At 44.7% G+C, this 20,323-nt stretch overlaps 2 protein-coding genes across 16 annotated transcripts in view; one reads left to right on the forward strand and one right to left on the reverse strand.

Moving 5' to 3' along the window:
• Window positions 1–934: 934 nt before the first annotated feature.
• PRKAB1 (protein kinase AMP-activated non-catalytic subunit beta 1) lies at window positions 935–19,552 on the forward strand. Of its 2 annotated transcripts, XR_003399503.1 has the most exons (9): window positions 935–1,276; window positions 2,135–2,301; window positions 4,025–4,118; window positions 5,125–5,239; window positions 6,524–6,657; window positions 7,162–7,230; window positions 7,313–8,232; window positions 19,070–19,073; window positions 19,540–19,552. XR_003399503.1 is itself a non-coding variant. In XM_026859444.1 (7 exons), exons 1-7 carry the CDS (start codon window positions 1,112–1,114, stop codon window positions 7,388–7,390), a joined length of 822 nt encoding a protein of 273 aa, XP_026715245.1. In that variant the 5' UTR covers window positions 935–1,111; the 3' UTR covers window positions 7,391–8,917. The 2 variants fall into 2 exon arrangements, 1 of the variants encoding a protein (XP_026715245.1); XM_026859444.1 differs by lacking the exons at window positions 19,070–19,073; window positions 19,540–19,552 and having other exon boundaries at window positions 7,313–8,917.
• The window catches only part of CIT (citron rho-interacting serine/threonine kinase), a 73,066-nt gene continuing 64,241 nt past the window's right edge, over window positions 11,499–20,323 (reverse strand). For 8 of the 14 annotated variants that reach the window (XM_026859436.1, XM_026859430.1, XM_026859435.1 and 5 more), the window contains 7 exons: window positions 18,312–18,420; window positions 18,058–18,186; window positions 17,124–17,204; window positions 16,428–16,506; window positions 16,130–16,312; window positions 14,955–15,288; window positions 11,499–14,454 (listed from right to left, as the gene is read on the reverse strand). In XM_026859436.1, coding sequence (XP_026715237.1) covers window positions 14,431–14,454; window positions 14,955–15,288; window positions 16,130–16,312; window positions 16,428–16,506; window positions 17,124–17,204; window positions 18,058–18,186; window positions 18,312–18,420 — 939 coding nt within the window. In that variant the 3' untranslated portion in view covers window positions 11,499–14,430. The remainder of the gene's footprint in view (window positions 14,455–14,954; window positions 15,289–16,129; window positions 16,313–16,427; window positions 16,507–17,123; window positions 17,205–18,057; window positions 18,187–18,311; window positions 18,421–20,323) is intronic. The other 6 variants (XM_026859440.1, XM_026859438.1, XM_026859437.1 and 3 more) reach the window with 2 other exon arrangements.

Below are 20,323 nucleotides of genomic sequence, written 5' to 3' on the forward strand. Positions count from 1 at the left end.
CTAGCTGTGATGAACCATCCATCTGTGGTGTGATTCTGTGTAAAATCTTTGGGAATTATTGGCCTGTGGACAGGACAGCGGCAATGGGCTCGGCAGGGACGGGGGAGCTGGGCCTCTCCGAAGTCCGACTCGCAGAATCAACGCCCGAAGATCTAGAGAAGATCTAGATCCAGGAGGCCCGACACTCTGCACTTTCACATAACCAGTTACGTTTGTCTGCACGCCTGCGCGTCTGTTGTGCCAGTTAAATTATTTACTCGTTTAGCTGTGTGTTCACTTAAGGCCCACTCACTGGCGCTGGTTTTAGGTTGTGCCAGAGGTAACATCCGTACAGTTGAAAGTCGGGCAGTGACCGTAACTGGAGGTTACAGGAAACTGGGCAGCGTCCCGTACGCACACTGGTACCTGCTGGGCGCTCTGCCGGGCCCTGTTCGTACACAGCCCCCTTGGCCACCCCTGCGTTGCTGCTCCTCTCCTGGAAGGAGTCTTTCAGACTTTCCAGTCCTCCCTGTGGCAGCGGCCGCACGGGCCGTGGAGCAGGAGGGTTGTGTTTCTCGCACAGCAGCCCCCTGGCCCTCCCTGAGAGGAGTCTCCAGCGGAGCATCAGTGGCACTGTGCTGGTCGGGCTTTAGAGCCGCAGCCAGCCGCTGTAAGGATCCTCAGCAGGTGGCCGCCCCAGCTAACTTCTGATTTTCTAGTGCAGTCACATTTCTAGTAGGCAGGTTTTGATGCATTCTAACAAAAAGTTAGAATACCCTCAAAAAGGGTATTGAGAAAGCAGAACAAGTACTTAGCTTGGGAAGACAGAATGCCGGTGTGCTGCAGTGACCGACACCTGCCTGGTCAGCTTTTAGAGTGGCTGAGTCTGGCAGAGATGCTTGGATGTTGAGCTCTAGCACATTATTAAGGGTAGCTAATAATTGTCATTTAGTGTCTTTGCTCTGGGTGTGATATAATTTTAACCATTTTGGGTTAATCGCGTTTCTTAGAGTCTTATACTCAAAACCAGAATCCAAGTCTGCTGACAAACCTGCTCTCCTTCCTGCGGGTGTTCTGACTTCAAAAGTACATGTGCTAATCTGGCTTTTCCTGCTCTTTTAGGCCCTTAAAAATGGGGAACACAAGCAGTGAGCGAGCTGGACTAGAGCGTCATGGGCATAAGGCATCTCGAGGTGACAGCTCAGGAGGAGCTATAAGTACAAAAGAGGGTGACAGGCCAAAAATTTTAATGGACAGTCCTGAAGATGCAGACTTGTTCCATTCAGAGGAAATGAAGGTACTGCTGGTTTATTCTTGTCTTCTAACACTAACTTGGGGATGCTGTTCAGTTGTGGGGCTGTTAGCAACCTTCAGTGATTCTGTCCTTGAGTTTACACACAAAACTGTTCCCTTTGCTTCCCATGCTAAGGAGAGATAGTGCATTGATGTTCAGGCAGATACGTCATGGTTTCTGCCAAGAATTAATTGTAGAAAAACTAAAACGTAACTGACTCAAAGCTTTGAGTACAATGCCCCAGCTTCCTTTGGATCCTTAATGCTCTTGCAGTTAACAATGACATTTTACCTGTCTATTATTTTCCATATTAAAAGATCTGTTAACTGAGGGGTTTTTGCTCAGTATTAGATGGATTGTTAGACATGCCTTGTGTATTGTGTAAGAATATCTAAAAGAAAATTACACTTATATTTCAATTGTTGGTCAGAACTGTTTCCTATAGACAACTCATAATCTTTCTGCCTACTACAAATTTTGTGCCTACTATGTTTCTGTAATCTAAATGCTTCTTAAGTGTATATCTTCTTAATTATTTTTCTCCCTCTTTTATCTGTGTATTTTGAAGACTTTTGTGAGCTCAAGTAATTTAAACATAATTTAGGCTAAAGGAAGGGGGGTTATTTTGCCTTCTGCTCTTTCTGCAGATTTGGAAGGCTTTAACATCTTTGCAGAATTTGTGCAAATGAACTTGTGAACAGCATCTAGAAATGCAGTTTCTAATCTGCATCTGACAAAAACTACTTGGAGACTTGTAGCTTAGAGAATCGTGACTGAGCGCAAAAAATGCCTTCGGTAAAATGTAGGTTGTCCAATTCTGCCAGGAGAGAATTCCTTTTGATTAAGACATTTTGCTTGTAGGCTCCATTGGAGAAAGAAGAATTCCTAGCTTGGCAACAAGATCTAGAAGTGAATGATAAAACCCCCACTCAAGCTCGACCAACAGTATTTCGCTGGACTGGAGGAGGGAAAGAAGTTTATTTGTCTGGGTCCTTCAACAACTGGAGTAAAATTCCTCTGACAAGGAGGTAATAAACTGCCGCTGCTATGTCAGTGATATTCCCTACGGACTGTGAGTGCTTAGTGTGGTGAGAAAGGTGGTCAGTTGATAGATTGGTGTTGTGCTTGGCTTTACCACTGTCCTGCTGCTCTCCTCAAGCCCTTGAGACTCTGACTTTGATTCTTGGATGGCACAGGATGAAGGTTGAGCTGTGTGTCAGTTTTGAAGGAGTGATTTGTTCGCTAGGCACCACACATGAATGATCCAAAACAATCCTTGTGCAGACTCTGCTACCTGGGGTAGAGCTGGAGTATGTAAGGTGAAGCTGGTTATAAGCATAGTATCTCTGATGGCACATGTATTTTCTTGCCATATCATTGGCTTTTGCTCAGCTCAAAGCATCCAGATTCTGCTTAGGAAACTCTGAGCTTGGGATACCTGCTGGCAAACTACATGAACAAGAGAATAAATCTGAGTTAAGGTAGCAAGTTCTTTTTCCTGCTAGAGAGCTCTGGAGCTCTTAATTCTGTACCTGACTAAGTATTTCATTTAAGCCAAAAATTTAAAACTTAATGGATGGCAGAGAGTCTGAATTTAGCTGTTGATCTGAGCACTGTTGTTTGTCATTGATGACATATCCATGACAGATTGGTCTCCTGCCAATTTCTGGTGTTTCTTATCTCACTGAGTGACTGCCTGCATTGTCATTGTTGCAGAAGTGCCTTAATTTCTTAGGAAACTTGAGAGAGGAGCACAGTGGCCTGATGAAATGGTCTGGGGGGATTGGTCTGTGCATGAACAATGTGAAATAAATTATCAAGATAGGAGCTGGCAAAAAGGCCAGTGGAACATCAGTATTACTGTCATACTGTAAGTAGAAAGCTTGGGAGATGGGAAATGGTGACATAAATCTGGAAGGACAAAAATGTCTCTCTACCAAAAAACCCACAAAACCCACCAGGTTTGTCTCTTGCCAGATTAGATATCCTGGGGAAGGATGTGGATCTCCTTAGAGGCTGCATAAAATCATGTTACTAAATCAGATATGCTCAAGTGAAGAGTTCATCATTCCGAACTGGAATTCCAGATCTAGCTGTGTGGTGGTATGCTTGTGCTCCTTACCTGAGGAGAAGTAGATAAGTGTCACTGTGTGGCCTGTTTGAATTGTTCACACAGGATCAACTGTTTCTTAGTTTCTTTGAGATGCTGATAAAGACTTCTGAAGAATCAGGAAGTTCACAACACAGGAGTATCAAAATTACCAAGCAGCAGCTATTCATGCCCAAAGTATCAAGTTGCTGCTTTCACCTTCTGGTCATTGTTTATTCATTTCATGGGCATTTGTGAAATGCAGTTTTTGATGGCAAATACTGAAAGGCCAGGAAAGAGGAGTAAGCTCATCTTGTCCCATCAACAGGAGTCTCGCAGATAAAATGAGGTCTTGCATACTAGCAAGTAATGTGAAGATGTGAGGATGGCTTTACAAAAGCTCAGTGCTAATTCCTTGATGCCAGGAATGGGGATACTAATTTTGAACGTGTAGGGACTTAGTATCACAGAGTAAATTGTCATTAACCTCAGTTTGATCCTTTACCTTTAAGTTGCATGAGATTCTCTTAAATGTGGCACTGCCTTTTTAAGTTTTTGCATGTTAAGGAGGCTCGTATTCTCTGTTACATTTTTTGTCACAGTGTTCAGATTGATGCACTTTTCAGAATATTTCAGGGCTGATGGTTTGTCTTAAATTTCAGTCACAACAACTTTGTGGCAATCCTGGACCTGCCAGAAGGAGAGCACCAATACAAGTTTTTTGTGGATGGGCAGTGGACCCATGATCCTTCAGAGGTGATGTTTTCTTCAATTCACTGTTTTTATTCATAGAGGCATCTGAAGATGAGAAACTGGCTGGTTTCTCTACCAATAGCAGGCCTTTTCAGAGGGAAGGTTAGCAACAGAAACTGACTGTTTAACTGGAAAGAGAGATATTTCTGATCCCAGCTGGCCTAGGTCTCAGCATCAGACTAATGGCCTCAAAGAACAGGAGATTTTGTAACAAATGGGTGACAAGGTCTCTTGGGTATGGGTTTATAAGAAGTAGGGAGTTTTTCTTGTGCTGTGCCAAACTGTCTTTTAAAGCACTGTAGTATTGCTGACAGCCCAAATCTCTCTGTGCTGTACTAGCTGTGTGTGCCAGAAGGTTGCTGTTGCTGCTCTAGATCTTTTCATGGTCCAGTAATTGTGCCAAAATCTACCAGGCCTTCACTTTCTCCTCTGCTATAAAATGAGCTTTAATCCCAGCCCACCCAGCAGTCCCTACCTGCTTCAGAACTAACTGTTCACAGCTGCTGGTTTGTCTTCGTGCTGTCTTGGCGAGCCTTGCAGAACCTGCGGAATTTACCTTGCAGCAAATTTAGCTCTTTGAACCCTCTGCTTTGGACTCCAGTCTTAGCTTTGGTAGTAAACCAGCAATACCAACCATACTCTGTCCTACATTAGGCCATGCAGATCTTAGCCTGGATCTGAAAGCCCTGTAGAAGCCAGAAGTAAAGTTTAGCTCCTTTTATTGTCACTATTAACTTTAGCCCAAACCTGATCCTAGCCTTATCTATAGTTCGAGAATTTACTGAGTGCTGTGAACCTAGCAGGTTCAACTGACATGCATCCCCCTCAGTCCTAATCCTGCACTTGCTCTTAACCTAACACTGACTGATGCTGAGCTCTTTTCATATCTGGTACCAGCATATTTTAAAAACAATATATCTCATTCTTGGTAAGGCTGATTGTGAGCTTTGAGAATCTAATAGTCCTGCCAGCTTTTTTATTCTGACTTTTGTATCTTGTTTCTTCCCAGCCGGTAGTAACCAGCCAGCTAGGTACCGTCAACAACATCATACAGGTGAAGAAAACTGACTTTGAAGTATTTGATGCTTTGATGGTGGACTCCCAAAAATGTTCAGACATGTCTGGTATGAGCTTACCGGTGATTTTATATCACACTTTTTAGAGCTGTTAAAAATTCTATCTTCCTTTTCATCTGGAGTTAAAGCTGCAGTATAGATTAACCTCCACTGTTGTCAGGCCCTGTGGACGCGTGCAGGAATCACAAATGCACAGAGGAAGAAAGTGGAATGCATAAAATGCATAAAGGGGGAAGCCTCTGACATAGCAACACAGGCCACCGTGGATCCGATTAGGAGGAAGTCATAGGTGCTTAACAGCTGTTTGCCTGTGCAGTGTGAAATGGCTGGATTTGGCACACTCGGTGGTGGATCAGTCTCTGCCTTACAACATCAAACCAGTGTTGGCAGCCTACGCTGCTCCTAATGCTATCTTTCTCTGCTAAGGAGATGGGTCAGAAGTTGCACATTAAGAGGTAGCAATTAGGTGTATCTTTAGTAGTGCTAACACAGGCTCAAGAATATGTCATATCCTCTCAGTTTAGTACAAACGATCTATATCTTAGAATAATATGAAAATTATATTTTTACTTTGTTTCATATTTGAGTGTAACAAAAGAGAGGTAAGATTTAGCTTGAGTCATCCCTGAGATCAGCCTTGCCACCTGTTCTTTATAGATCTTTGTAGGGATGGAGACTGTGTTTGAAATAGCACCTTAAATCCTCCTTCAGAAGACCTGTCCTTTGATTCTGAGGCAGAAGGTGCATTTGGTTGGTTTTTGATCTATATAACTTTTCCCTGGAGAAAGCCTTTTTGGAGAAAGGGTGTGATTTGTGAGACTTGGGACGCTGCAAGAAGCCAGGAGAAGATTCTGGTAGATGCTTCCCCTCCATGTGCTGTAAGAACCCTTTGTTATATGGCTTTAGACCCTAAAGAGCCCTTCCTATTACCCTGTCCCTGCACGGGAATAATACCTGCCTTTTACATGTGCCTACCATGTTTTTAGTGCTTCCCTTGGAGGTGACGTTGTAGAGCAATGTTTACCGTTAGGTATTTGCTGGAGAAGTGCTGGGCAGAGATGACAGTGAAGTGCTGGAGTGCAGTGGGGCTCTCAGGACTTCCCAGCTCGGCTCAAGTCAGACAGACTTTGGACATCTTAAATCACTTTGTGGGCAGTGACTGATCCTCTGGCACCGCGTCAGCTGCTGCAGTTCTTGTACTTAGGTGCCATTGATTTCTTTTGGCCTCATGTTTCTGGATGTGAAAATCGAAGTACCACTAAAAATGTACCTATAAAGAGCAGATATTCTTACAGACTATTTCAGAATAAATATTTAACATCTCTCTGGCAGAGTTGTCCAGTTCGCCCCCAGGACCGTACCACCAGGAGCCCTACGTTTGTAAGGCGGAGGAACGCTTTAAATCGCCACCTATTCTTCCCCCACACCTGTTGCAGGTCATCCTGAATAAGGACACAGGCATCTCTGTAAGTACATTATTTTGTTTTGCTGAATAATGGCCTTGAGGGTGTGAACAGATGGGGAAAAAATCTGGGGACAGACGGGACAGGCAAGGAAAATCCTCAGAATAGTTGCCATGTTGGTAAATTCCTTATTACATATGTCCAAGTGGATCTGTCTGAAGTAAATTTATTTCTCTGCTTGACCCTTCAAAGCTGAAAGAAAACTAGATGGCTATTTTACTCACAGAAACCCTAATCTTCCCACTGCAATACTATTAAAATGTCAGAAGCACATAAGAAATAATTGAGGCCTGTTTCACGGTCACAGTGAGGATACAGAGGGTTTCACCCTGGTGGAGTCTGGGATTGTTCTGAAACTTTGTGTTTGTTTATGGACTCAGTGTAAGCAGCAGTGTGATGTATTTGAGGGTGCGGCTAGTTACAGCTGGTGTTTATCGCCCATCAGCTGCGGTGAGTACACTGTGAGTTCCGTTATTGTCACCCTGTCTCACTTCCTCTATTCTCCAGTGCGATCCTGCTCTGCTCCCTGAACCCAACCATGTCATGTTGAACCACCTCTACGCACTTTCTATCAAGGTGAGAGGCCAGGGCGTGTTCTTCACACGTGCAGCTTTTAGATAACCATGTAACATGCTCACTTGTTTTCCATCTCCTGTAGGATGGAGTCATGGTGCTTAGCGCTACACATCGTTACAAGAAGAAATATGTGACTACTTTGCTGTACAAGCCAATATGAACATCGTAGTAGTTTGTGACTGGTTGTTCTGGGTCAGTGCAGTCTCAGAAAAAGAATTCTTCTCTTAACCAAATGTATTCCTGCTCTGTGCTGTAGCAAATGAACTCTGATTTCATATCGTTTCTGAGACTTCCAAGTTCTCCTACATTTGCCTTATTTTCCCAGTCCCACCTTGGAAGTTCTTGGAGATGGCAGCTTCATGGCAACTAGACGGATGGCAAAGGTCGCAGTGCCCAGTGTCAGCTCAGTTAAAAAAACACCAATTTTTTAGGCTGAAAAATGTGAGGGCAGCAACAGATTAAAGACCTTTAGCAGTGAGGCAGACTGTAAGCCCAAAGACAAGCCAGCCCAAAGTCTAGAAGGTTCAGGATTCTTGTGGAATCTTACTTGAGCTCAACACTCAGCAAAAGCAAGCCCATTACTGTTTCATAACTCATCAAACATGCAATTACTTCAGTAGCAAGTTCCGAACTTGCATGGCTGAAATAAGTGTGAATATTGATGATGTTGTAGCAGCCTTTTCTAGGCAAAATCAGCAACACAATCACCAACAAGCTCATTTTTATTTTACAGTAGACTGGGGTGCACTGTTTCTGCTGTGAATAGCTCTATAGTTTTTCTCTTCATGAGAACTGAAATACAACTTTTCCCCTGTGGAATTTCTGGTAAAGACAATTGTTTTTAATGGCTGGATTTTTCTGTAAATGATAAATGTGTCTTGCAGTAATCTGCTTTTTGAAACCAATTTCTCTTGCTGTCACTGATAAGGACTTCCTTAAGCTGGGCTAGGTAGCTGTGAGGAAATCGATGTATTCAGTTTAGGGATTAGTTCTTCAGTGACTGTAAATCGCCTCTATCCCAGTGGCCAAACTTGCCCCTTGCAGGGTGCTGGGTACAGCAGCACTGCTCCCTCCTTGCCCAGGGCTGGAGCTGGACCTCTGCTCCATGTTGCAGTGTTGACTGTGGGTATAAAATCCCTGGTGCTTCCACAGCCAGGGCTGTGGGGATCTCTGCGACTTTATATTCAGTTTATCTTTTCTAAGTGATTATAGTAACACCAGGGTGCCTGTACTTGGTACTTGCAGCCTGTTTTATCCCAAAACAAATGCAACTTTAATGCAAAACTGCCTGACGGCGTGCCTCGGGCCTGCCCCGGAGGAACCAGCTCAGAGGGGACCTGCTGGGTCCTTCCCTCTGGTTTTTGGTGCCTGAGAGTGACTGTGCCAATGATAACCAGCCCCCCCGCCCCGGCTGCAGAGAGGAGCACATCGCACAAATCCACAAGGAGGATGAAAGCTGCAGCGGCCAGCGTTCAGGGGAGCCAGCCACAGCGGAAGGGTGGTTTGCCATCCTCAGATCTGTTCACTCGCCTTGTTGCAATATCCCGAGTAGCTGAGTAGATCTGGGTCTGGTGCAATGGTTTTCCCTGAAAACTCTTTCTTCATTCTGTGCTATGGATAGTATTTGGTATTCTCAAATATGGAATTGCTTTTGTTTTCAGCCTCTTTAGAAACAAATAAAACATTTTCAAGAAAAGTAGGTGACTTGATTTGTTATTATCCTTCCCATTTGTAGTAACCTCAGCTTCTGTGAGTTGTTTTTGGTTTTGTTTTTTTTTTTAATAACCTGTGAGTGCCTGATTGCAGTTTTCTGCCTTGGTGGATTGTGCAAGCTTTTCATTCATAAATGCAGCCTGAAATAATTTGTCCGTTTCCAGTCAATCAGTAAAGGAGGGAGGTGTTAGTGTCTGTTTGTGATGTAAAGTTTACAGGAAGAACAAGAGTCTGTTTACTTAAAAGCTCCAGTGATCTGTTCCTTAGTACTGAAATTCTTGGTATTGGCCTCCCACAGGCTTCTCTTTCTTCCAGCCACTATTCAAGCAGCCTGTTTTTTTTTTTCCCAAGCCTCTCCCTGGCTGTTTCTGGTCTGTGGTGTCGGGCACATGCATGGCTGCGCAGTGCACAGCCCACACCCTCTGCCCTATGGCTCAGCACCCGAAAATGCTGACGGGGAGGAGGTCAGGGAGGAGGCCGTGGGGTGCTGGTACCCGTGGAGCAGGCCCGTGTGCTTCGGCGGGGCAGCCAGAGGTTCCTCTTAGCTTGAGCTAGTTGTGTTGGGGCACTGGCCAATGAGGCATCAATAGCCAGGAAGGGCTCTGGGTTGGAACAGCTCCAGTTCGCTATTTGAACAGGAGTGCCTTTTGTCCACACGGAAACTCGGGCAAAGCACCTCGATGTTTAAGCGCCGAAGTCTGTGCTGGTGAAGCGTGTGACCGCAGCCATTCTTTGTCAGGTCCCTGCCACTAAATATTGGCCCTGCCGTCCGTGGTGGCACCCAGAGGGGTGTCGGTGCCCGGTGGCGCCCAGCGGAGCTGTCGCACAGAAGCGGTGGGGGGTGGGCACACGTGGTGTGGGGGGGGAAAAAACGGGACACGGGACTGTCGTGCCCTGCCCTGCTGCCGGTGGTGGAGTGGTGGCGGAGGGCCGGAGGAGGGCTGGCAGCCTGCAGGTGCTCCCGCGGCTGGCGAGGCGAGCGGTGGGCTGCGGGAGGCCGAGCGCGGGGCACCTGCTGTGGCAGCCAACGGGGCGCTTGTGCAGGCCCAAGGCTGGCGGGTAGGGTGAGCGTCAGCAGAGACAAGTGTTGGAAGGAATTTTTTTCTTCAGCTGAGTTCAGAGAAAAGTAGAGGCGCAAGTGTATTGGCAGACAGATGTCATGCAGTGAGTCCTCTTAAATGCTTTTAGTGCCAGCAGGGAAATGATACCAGACGTTTCTTATTTGAACAACGCAGAAATAATTTTTTTTTCTAGAAGAGGTGCTTAGAGGGAGCTTAATAAGTTTTGGGGGTTTTTTTTGGTTTGGTTTTTTTTTTTTTCTTTTAGTTGCAAAACAAAATGTTTCATGAGTCAAAGACTAAAGAAGCTGAAACTTTGAGAAACAGAGAACAGAAAGGAAGGTGAAAGTACGCAAGACTTAATGGTACTTATGGACTCAGTCTTATTAGTTCTTGCTAAGCTTTGTGGATTAATTTTCTCCAATTACATATATCCATGACTCACTCCAGATGTTCCATTGGTGCTGGTATGGTGGAACCACAGGACAGAACCAATTATTTTATAGAAACATTTTTATTTTGTTTAACTTGCAGCCTACAGCCATGTCTCAGATAGCAGAGCTCTCAGTGCATGGTCTGCAGCCAGCACTGCACCATTAGCTTTTGCAGCCCTCAGAAAAGCTTTCTTTGCCTCAGGAATGAGGGTGAGGGGCCCAGACTTTGTGGGCAGCAAGCGGCCCAGCAGCAGGGTCTGTGCTGGGATCACCTCCACCTCCTTCTGCTTGCGCAGGTCAGAGCGTGGCTGCCCAGGGGCCTCTCGCAGGCAGGGGCCAGGCAAGGTGGCAGAGGTGTGGCGCTCCCTGACACCTGTGGCCTCAACCACCATCTCCCAGGAGCCACAAGCTTTGTCCAGGTAAAGCCACAGCGGCCCCTCAGCCCCCCCCCATCCCTCTTTGCTGTGGGAGGGCTGGCTCCTGGCAGATGCAAGGCAGATACAAGCTGGTGGGTTTTTGCTGCAGAGTGGTTTTTTTTTTTTTTTTTTTTGCTAGGTTGTTTTCTGCTTGACAGGTGAATGAATTCAATTAATCACACTGTGTTCTCTTATTGTAACAGGATGATCAAATCCCTCCCAAGGCAAAAGCTGGATCAAGAGTTGGATTTATTAGCTCGCTCACATTCCCCACCCACAGCTCACAGTCTGTGCTGTTATGTTTATTCTTGGCTGTTGCTAGGAGAGCACATTTTTTTAAGGTAGATGCAGAGACTTTTGTTATACTCATTTTTTGGGTCTCTTGAGTAAGCCATTACATTCAGTGTCTAGGGCAGAAATAACAAGAGCTTCCTGCCCTCCCCGACCCCCATAAATTTCAGCACAGTGTGGGGTGGTCAAGCTGACAGTGGATTTGTGCAGGGTTCTTGATAATCAAAAGGCTCAATAAATATTTTTTTTTTTACTCCACCAGTTTCTGGATTATTTTAGTTTTGTTACATTTCTGATCATGCATCATAGGACTGCAACAATGAGCTTTAAATAAGTATTCTTTGTGCACAGTAAAATAGAAATAAAGGAACATTTAACAAGTTAGCATTTCATCATATACATCAGATAGTAGGCACAATAGATAAATCAAGCAGCTTGGTTTTTATGTAGAGCATTTTCATGAAGAATGTCATGTAGACCAAAATGTAAGAGGAGCTATTAGTAACCCACCCCCACACCCTCCAACAAGCCCTTTATTGGGGGTAAGAGGGTGGTTACGTGCACAGAACCAAAAACACTGAACAGTAGGAGGACAAATTAAGTTACTGTAGGCAGCAGTGTGAATATTAAAAACCTCTTCCTGTGAAAGAATACTTCAGACCCTGTAAAAACTGGTTCAGTTAAAAATAGATGTATTTACATTTAAGTCTGATCTAGCAAGTTTTCCCAGCAGGTGTAAGTTAAGATGTACAGTAACTCTGCAGGTTGTACTCAATCTGACTTGATTTGTGAATGTGTTTTGTTGTTTGTTGTTTTTTTTTTTTTTAAAGTTGCAGCTATTAGGCCTTAAAGCACCAGCATATTACAGCGGTGAGATGAGTAACTGTCTCCATCCGCTTTGCTACCAGTACATTGCCGGGATAAATCCCAAACCTGTCATTAGATCACACTATTGTTAATTAAGATATTTCTTCCAGCTCAAGATGTGTGGGTCACTTACCAGGGCGAGATTGTTTTCCCAGATACTCACACGTGTCTTACCTCTACCCATAGCACTGTTTCAGTATGTGAGGGCAGAATTTAGCTGTAGGTGTTTGCAGCTGACTGCTGCTCTAGTAAAATATTTGGACAAATCCACCTGTTTTAGTTCCTATGAACATGCTTTGTTTTTGTGAAGCCACTTACGCTACTTGTTCAGGGAATAACAACTATTAAAATGCTAAATATTGTCAAGTTTAGCTCTTTGGTAAGCTTTGACGCCTATAGATTACACAGCCTCTAATGCTGGGTGCAATGGTAGGATGGCTCAGTGTTACTCTATAGAGAAGGAAGCGTTCATTTCACCATGCCAGTCAAGATAGTTATTTGTTTATTTGGTTATTGTTCAACAACAAAGTTCAATACTTTCCAGGTGGAGCTTTGAACTGTCCCTCTGGTTCCCTCCCTTGTCAATAATAAAAAGGTAATGAAGAAAAATCCTGTACTTTTAGAGACCTAAAACCTCATTTATGCTAACAAGCTTCAATTGCAATTTAATGTTACAATATTTCTTCATGGGAGCGAGGAGGACTAAGCTGAGGCCCCTCCAGCGTCTGAAGATGGCTGTCCACAACCACCATTAAAACAAAAAGCTAGTGTTGAAAAACGCACAGTTTACAATAAAAAAGTAGAAACCAATTCAATTCCCTTTTGTTACGAATATAAAGTTTCTTGTAAATATGTACAGTCCTTTGAGCTATTTCTATAGCAGGAAGCATTTCACGAACAAGACACAAGATATACACTTTCAGGACTCAACAAGCCCATTTCTGAGGTCTTGAAGATCTTCCATGAGATGCAAAGATTTAAAGACTGATCTCAGTGACCCTTCAAAATATTCAGACCAGGAGACAAAAACTTTCAGCAAGTTTCCTGCCAAATCATCTGACCTAAAATAACCCAACAGACAAGAGAACGGAATACAATATTCATGAAACTCGCCAAAGGACACTGACAAGGCATTTGAATTTTTATGGGTTTCTAGAACAGGTTAGCACAGGCTTGCAAGGGACTAGCAGAAGTTTAAGAGTGTGGCCAAGGGAAGATTGGATGCAGTTTTGCTCTTTCCAGTTGTAAAGAACATGGTTGTTCACTTAGAATGTTGCTATTGCAGATTGAATGGTCAAAACCTGCTTCGAAAATCATTTGCTCTCTGCTTCATGTTCATAGCAAAAGAGAATAGAAAGCAATAAAGGGCTCGAGGTTAGATACGCAGAAGCAAAGGCGAAGGTGTTCAGTAACCGCTAAAGCTGTTCATTGTGAGTATCCTCTTGTGCCATGACAGTTGGTTCTTATTGTACGACAAGTTACAGGTCACGGGAAGAGCCAGCCCGGGGCTGCTCCTCGCTCGGGGCCACGTGAGACTGTCAGGACCACGTTCAATGCTGAGAGGAGAACACAAGCGTGACTGTAATTCTTGTCATAGAATAAGGCTTGTGAACTCTTCGTTGCCAAATTTCCAGAGTAATTAACGGTTATTTTGCAGCGTAATCTAAAGGTTTCAGTTAGTTTACAAGTGAGGTACAATACACTACTCAGCAAAGCAACCTAAAAGGAGAGAGCAGCCAGTGATGGTGCAGCAGCATGCAGTGAACTGTCATGCAGAAGACCTGGATAAAGTCTTACACCCCAGTAGCTTATAGGTAACACACTTTGTCTCAGGGCCCGGCACATGGGATCGTTTAAAGCAGGGTTCTTCCCTCCCCATCAGAGCTGCTCTAGAGCAATTTTAGTGAGAACAAAATAACTTTCAGAAGTGGCAGGTGAACGGACTAATCAGAAGTAATTTTTCTTGTGTTCTGTAGAGAATATCCAATCACACCTCCTATTGAAAGACTCACTCACCTTGGCCCTTCTGTTTCCAGGCCATCAGGAATTCCCAGCATGTCTCAGAACTATGATCAATTATCTGCTAAGGGGTGCTAACCACATTAAAGACCTGGGGTGGGACTCTAGTCCCGTTTAATTTCCTTGATGAACCACTAGGGACTAAAGTGAGTACAAAAAGTTCATGAACTGCTTGAAAGAGTAACAGTAGTACAAAGTGCAAAAACAGGAGTGCAGGAAAGTGCAGAGAAATTAACTGAGATGCGAACAATCTTCAAAAGCGTCACGTCTCCTGATGCGGAGCGGGCTTCGGCCCAGGAATGCTGTTTTGGTAACTAGGCCGCAGACATGGAGTGCATATACTCAGTATATTTCCTTTTTTTTTCCTGCAGGTCAAGATGAGTAACTTTGTCTAGCTGAGACTTACACTGAAGACTGGTCCCAGACCTGGCAGGGAAATAAAATGACAGTTACGAGTCGCACATTTTTTTCTCACGTCTGCCCAGGTGCCAGCAGCAGTCCATCACCTCAGTCCTGGCACTGCTGCTGAGCCAGCGCTGTACGCCTGCCTGCTGCCAGGTGCCATCACTCCTAATCCACTGACAAAGGCAAGTACTGTCAGCATCACCCTGAACACAGCAGGCTCCCACGTTCCTTTCTCCAGAGACCATCCCCCTTCAAGCCCTCGATAACCTAACTGCAGTTAGGAAATGCACTTCTGCTTTTAGATCTGGAGGACTTTAGCCTGTTCCAGAGTCAAGCTGTTTTTGCAGTTACAGAACTGGCACAAGGGAAGGCGTTCACAGTGAGTTACACCGTATGTGCTCTGTTTTAGCAGAAGTTGAGAGGGGGATGAGATTTGATTTGCTCTTTTGTACTCTACAGTACCAACAGCTCTGATGTGTCTTTTCCTGAGAACAGAAAAGTTCTCCAGGCTCCAGACTTACCTTATTGACTTGAGCAAGAGGAGTTCTGGCCCCACTCACAGGCATTCGTCCTCGGCTGCTCTCGTCAAACAGTCTTCCAGGGGACCTCTCTCTGCGGGTGCTCAGAAGCCGGCCTGGAGATTTCTCCCTCTCCAGCGGTCGCCCAGGTGACTTGTCCCTCCGCAGCTCTGTCCTGCCCTCGCGGTACCGATGGGGTGTGCTTGGCTCTCGAGGGTGGCTTGGGCCTTCTGGTGGTCCTGGGCTTGACGCTACCCGCTTGGTTATGTGCTCATTGTATGTGGGCGGACCTCTCTTGTTAGGGCTACTGTCATTCAAAAACAATGGACGTGAACAGCTGAGCAACAAAAACTTCACTTACACTTTCTTTAGCAAAAATATAACTGTCCACAAGCAGCCAGCAGTGTTTAGGTGAAAAAGCATCAGACCTCCCTGAGGCATGATGAAAAGTGCAAAGACACTTTGATAGCTGAGTATCCATCACATCAGCCACACTAGTGAAGTGCCTTAATGAATTGCCCACATACGTCACATCTACTTAACAGGCCACAAAAGTACAGTCATATACTCCAGCAGTATATTTTTCCTTATGAAAGTACACTAAAATCTGGTATATGCTTTTTCACAGACAAAAGTAGCTCCAGGTGTTCAGGCCAGGTCAGATGAGCTACAAGCCTCAGTTTCTAAAGTTTCTCAACGCACAGTGGCACTGTTGACCCTGGTATTCACCCCTTTGAAGTGTTGAGTGCTGAGCAGAACACAATCATATCACACCTGCCCAACGCTGTCTCCCTGAGGCATACACGTTATTTAAGAGGAAGGGGCTCTTGCTTTAGAGATCGTTACAGTGAGTCAATGTCTAGTGTCATGTCAGTGGCATCTGAGCTCACCAAGCTCTGAGGTCACAGTGCTCTCGCAACACAACCAGCTGAAGAGAGCAGAGCATTTGTGGAGATTACTCACATATTCCCACATACAGAGTTAATGTTTCTTTGCCTCCCGGATTTTAAAACATGAGCGACTCTACTCCTTGTTCCAGCATTACAATAACTGGCTAATGCCAGCCTCTATCTCTAAGAGTGGAACAAGGGCATCCCACAGCATCAGGGGAAAAGCCACCTGGAGCAGAGTTTGCTCTCAAGGTGCACAGGGACCCCGACACACTGACTTCATCGTACCTGCGTGTAGCGGAAGATCCTCTGTGGTGCTGCTCGTTGTTGGTCTCCTTCACTAGATTGCCCTTACAGCAAATCACCCTTAATTTGTCTTGGTAGGAGGAGGCCAAGTAGATAGCTCCAGATGAAATTGCAGGCCCTAGATACCGTGGATTTGGTATCTCCAGGTGGGCTCGTGCAGGAGTTCTGGGTAAAATTGCAGGAAAGAGTCTTCACAATGACAACACTGTGCCTTTTTCTGGCAAGTATACATATTCTTGCAGCACATGCTGTTCAAAGTAATGAGAAAAGAACAACTTACCCTAGAGAAGCTCGTGCCTGAATCTCAATCACTTCAAGGGAATTGAAGTGGGTCACAAACAGATAGGGCTCCCTGTAGGCTGAAGAGAAAACACAAAAGAAAATTCTCAGTTAAAAACTTCTAAAAAGCATCAGTGAGCACAACAAAGCCTCACAGCCCCTTGGGAAAACTAAGGGAATATATTTTCTGTAATAAGACACAGACACTAAGTAGGGAGATGCAAGCTTAAAGGATTGTTGCTTTTAAACTGTCTGTATCTGAAGAATTTTACTAACCAAAGTATCATGAAAAAGGCATTAAAAATAGACTATTAACTGAACTTTAAAACTAAAATCCCATTAGGTAGTGTGAACAGACTGAGGGAACCACACTGACGTGATATTTTCTTGACCATTTCAGAAACTACGAAGCAACATTAAAAATCCCACTAGCCAGTTTAATCACATCAGACTAGGAACATTAAGGAAATCCAACTTTGGTTTAGTTTTCCTCAAATAGTTTCTACTTCAGAAGGTTTGTCATCTGATCTTAATGATTTATAATGATCTTAAATCATGGGAAAATCCCCATAGTTTCTGGGACAATTGGGAGAGGGAAGAGGAACCAGAAGTGCTGAGTGAAGGATACCTGTCCTACAAGGATGCTTCCTGGTTTCAACAATTCCCATAATCCAAGTGAATGTCCCTCAACACCTACCAAAAGCTAAGGGCAAGCGATTCCATTTCAGGTCATCTGTCCTACTGCGTCTTCCATAGGAATCCACAAAGACACCAAACTCTGCCAAGAAAAGTCATGTCATGTCATGTCAAGAGCATGTGCCTGAATTTTCTTCATTTATTTTTGAAGGACAAAGGCAATTGACCCAGGGCTTTTTAGCAGGCAGGGTGCTTACTATCTTGGAAACCCTAGAGTGTCATTAATTACTCTAATTGACACTGAATTGCCTAGATGTAGGAGCACTTTCAGTACCAAAAGGTACTGCAATTCTAGGTGTCTCTATACCAGTTAAGGTTATTATTTAATCTACAGTTGGGAAGACACTGAGACTCACCCAAAATTACTGCTAGTGGGCTTTTGAAGACTTCCTGTGCATTTTCATGACACTATCCTAGAGGGCCAACAACAGCAGCTATACAACAAAATAACACCCTCTTATTTCATCATAAGAAGATTAAAAAGTCTTATCTCTCTGTATGGAAACCAGACAAGAAAGCCAAAGTCTGAAACCCCCTTAATATTTTAACAAGACAATCAAACACCTGTTTTCACTTAGCACTGACTACTATCCTCTCCCTTCAGGCACAAAAGCCCACACATGGCAACAGACCCACAGGCAGAGATCTCTTACGCCAGAAGGAAGCTGACCAAGAGCACCTCAGCACACTGGATCAGTAAGAGATGTTCTAGTGCCAATGCCCTGTGCATCTTCTCACTGTTTAAGCCACCAGCCACAACTCTTCCAGGGATTTTAGAGTCACAGTCCTCAACAGCTCTTCGCTACCAGGTGCTAGAATGTCAAGTCTGTTGAGCTTCCCTCTCCAACAGTACTTAGGTGCCTTCTGACAGTTCAGGTACCAAAGAGAGTGGCTGGCTGTAGTGCAACAACTGCACAGCCATACCACACACTTACCATGGAAACACAGCAGGTACTCCTCCCTCTGCCCTGTTGGGTTCACTTGGATGATACTGACTGGAAAACTGTTGGTGGAAGCAGCAAACACAGCAGAGGCCAAAGTGTGGTCATTTTTGTCCAGAAACTCTGCACAGAGAATGAAGAAAACCAGCTCAGTCAGCACCAACTTTTTTTTCTGAACTGCTTTAGAAGAGCCCCACCAAAAGAATCTGTGGAGCCACTTGGGGTGTTCCTCAGGAAGTGTCTCCTACCCTCCAGTGTATACTGCTTCATCTCAATTTCGTAGAACTTGTTGGTGCCAATGATGATGCTGTAAGTGGTCAAATGGATGCAGCTGCAAGGCTCAGAGGTTTCAATCTCCTGGAAAAGAGGAAAGTATGGACGGATATTAGTTCCCTGTAACAGTTTACAGATGTTGCTTATTCTGGAAGATTATATATTGCCAATTTATCTTTACAAAAGGGAGAGACAGCAACCTCAAAGTCACTAACAGTCTCTCAAAAGCGTATGGAAAAGTATGTTTTCTCTCGAGAAGAAACCTTTTGTTTTGTTGGAAGTGATACTTGCTTGAGTATAGCCTCACATGCAAACTCAACTCCAGGTGCTAACCCTAATAAGAACCTCTTCCTTTTGGAAGAGCACGATATTCTGGAAGACATTCTTCTGCTCTGCAGCTCAGTTTTCTGGAGCAGTAGGGGGTGGCTCCCTACTTGCAATAGGTCACAGCCACACCAGAGGCTGCACGTCTGAACAGCCTCTGGAGATGACATAAGACCAGGAATGAGCAGTTCAGGTTGAATGCCAGCCTTGTCACTAGGAAGCCTATCAGTCAAAACTGCCCCAGCTCCAGAGCAGCTGTGCTAGAACAACCACTTCCTCGCCTGGAAGTCACCAGGAATCAGGGCAGCTACTAGAAATGTGAACGGAAGATCCTATGACAACTGCAGCAAGACTGACCCCAGTCTGCTCCCAAAATCTTCATAACCCACAGAGCAAATCTTGTCAGCAGGCCTGTCCATCGCTGTGATTCTCCCAACAGAATCAGCTCACTAAAGTATCTCTGCTGCTAACACTTAAGAAGTGTTAGCACTTCTTTTGCACCTTAAGCTAAAGGAAGACAAACACACACAATCTCCCTTCTGTCTTCATACAATGTAACACACGTGTTGTCCACCAAGACCTCCACTGTGCTTGAACAGCTAGGATAGCTCTGCAGGTTAGGCTGACACAACACACAGCTCCCCAGATCTTCTGAGGACAAGATTCCTTGCATAATTCCCAGTTTATCTGGAAACTTAGTTGGCAGAACAGAAAAACATATTCTGGGCTTGCTGCCATCTTGTTAGGATCTAAATTCAGTTGTCTGGATTAGTGAAGATAAGGAAAACTTGCCTCCTGAAACACGCCTTTGCATGTTTTGCATGTAAGCCCCTGTCAAGGCACTCGGCACTACGGGGGTGAATGGCAGCACGAACAGAGGACGGTGACTGTACATCCTCAGTGTTTCCTGCCGGCTGCTGCTCCGCTGTGAGCAAGAGTTGGTATCGGCTACAATGCTTGTAGCTGTTCCAGGTTTGCTGGCATCCACATTGTTTGTGCCAAGATCTTCTCCATCAAACATGTCTTTACTTCCAAGGAAGCCAGCATCTGAATTACCGTGCCCACTGTGCTTCCTTACAGCAGTGCCAGTGTAGCACTCCGTGGGGATAAAAAAAACCTCAGGCAAGCTGTAAATTGAACCAGTGCCTTCAAAGGAACCTGCAGAAGTTCAGTGGGATATGTAGTTTAACCTGAACATCCCTGAATTTGTGAGTTGGAGAGAACACGAGTTTCTGGGTACCAGCCCATTTTGAGGTGGGCAGTTTTGAAACATTTTGTTCTGCAGAGAGATCCCTATTATTTGGTTTTTTTTTTTTTTCCTGGATGTGTATGAGCATATGAAATTTATTCATGACAATTAATTGGACTTGGCTTTGAGAGGAATAGTGGGTTAGATGCTCGGAGTATTATCTGCCTGCAGCTGTCTGTCTGAAGAAGAGTTGCAGTAGTTCTGCTTTTCACCCCCAAGCAGGGAAGAATGAAGCAACACACAGTGCTGGGGCTGCAGGTAGCCAGGGTTACACACAGCTGAGGGACATCCATACCTTACTGCCTCATTGGCCAGCCAGGAGAAAGCACACGTTTATCAGGGTAAGTATGGGAAACAGATGCCTATCCTGAGATGGAGTAACACCAAATAGCCTTTGATTTTCAGTGGTACAGT

Source organism: Athene cunicularia (assembly GCF_003259725.1).
Source record: "Athene cunicularia isolate RWA chromosome 15 unlocalized genomic scaffold, athCun1 chr15_part1, whole genome shotgun sequence".
NCBI classification, from domain to species: domain Eukaryota; kingdom Metazoa; phylum Chordata; class Aves; order Strigiformes; family Strigidae; genus Athene; species Athene cunicularia.

Excerpts from the sequence above, each read along its gene's own strand:
- PRKAB1 (XM_026859444.1), top strand. The coding sequence starts at position 1,112 with ATGGGGAACACAAGCAGTGAGCGAGCTGGACTAGAGCGTCATGGGCAT. Across the intron at positions 4,119-5,124 it reads GGACCCATGATCCTTCAGAG|CCGGTAGTAACCAGCCAGCT; the intron begins GTGATGTTTTCT and ends GTTTCTTCCCAG. Across the intron at positions 6,658-7,161 it reads ATAAGGACACAGGCATCTCT|TGCGATCCTGCTCTGCTCCC; the intron begins GTAAGTACATTA and ends TCTATTCTCCAG.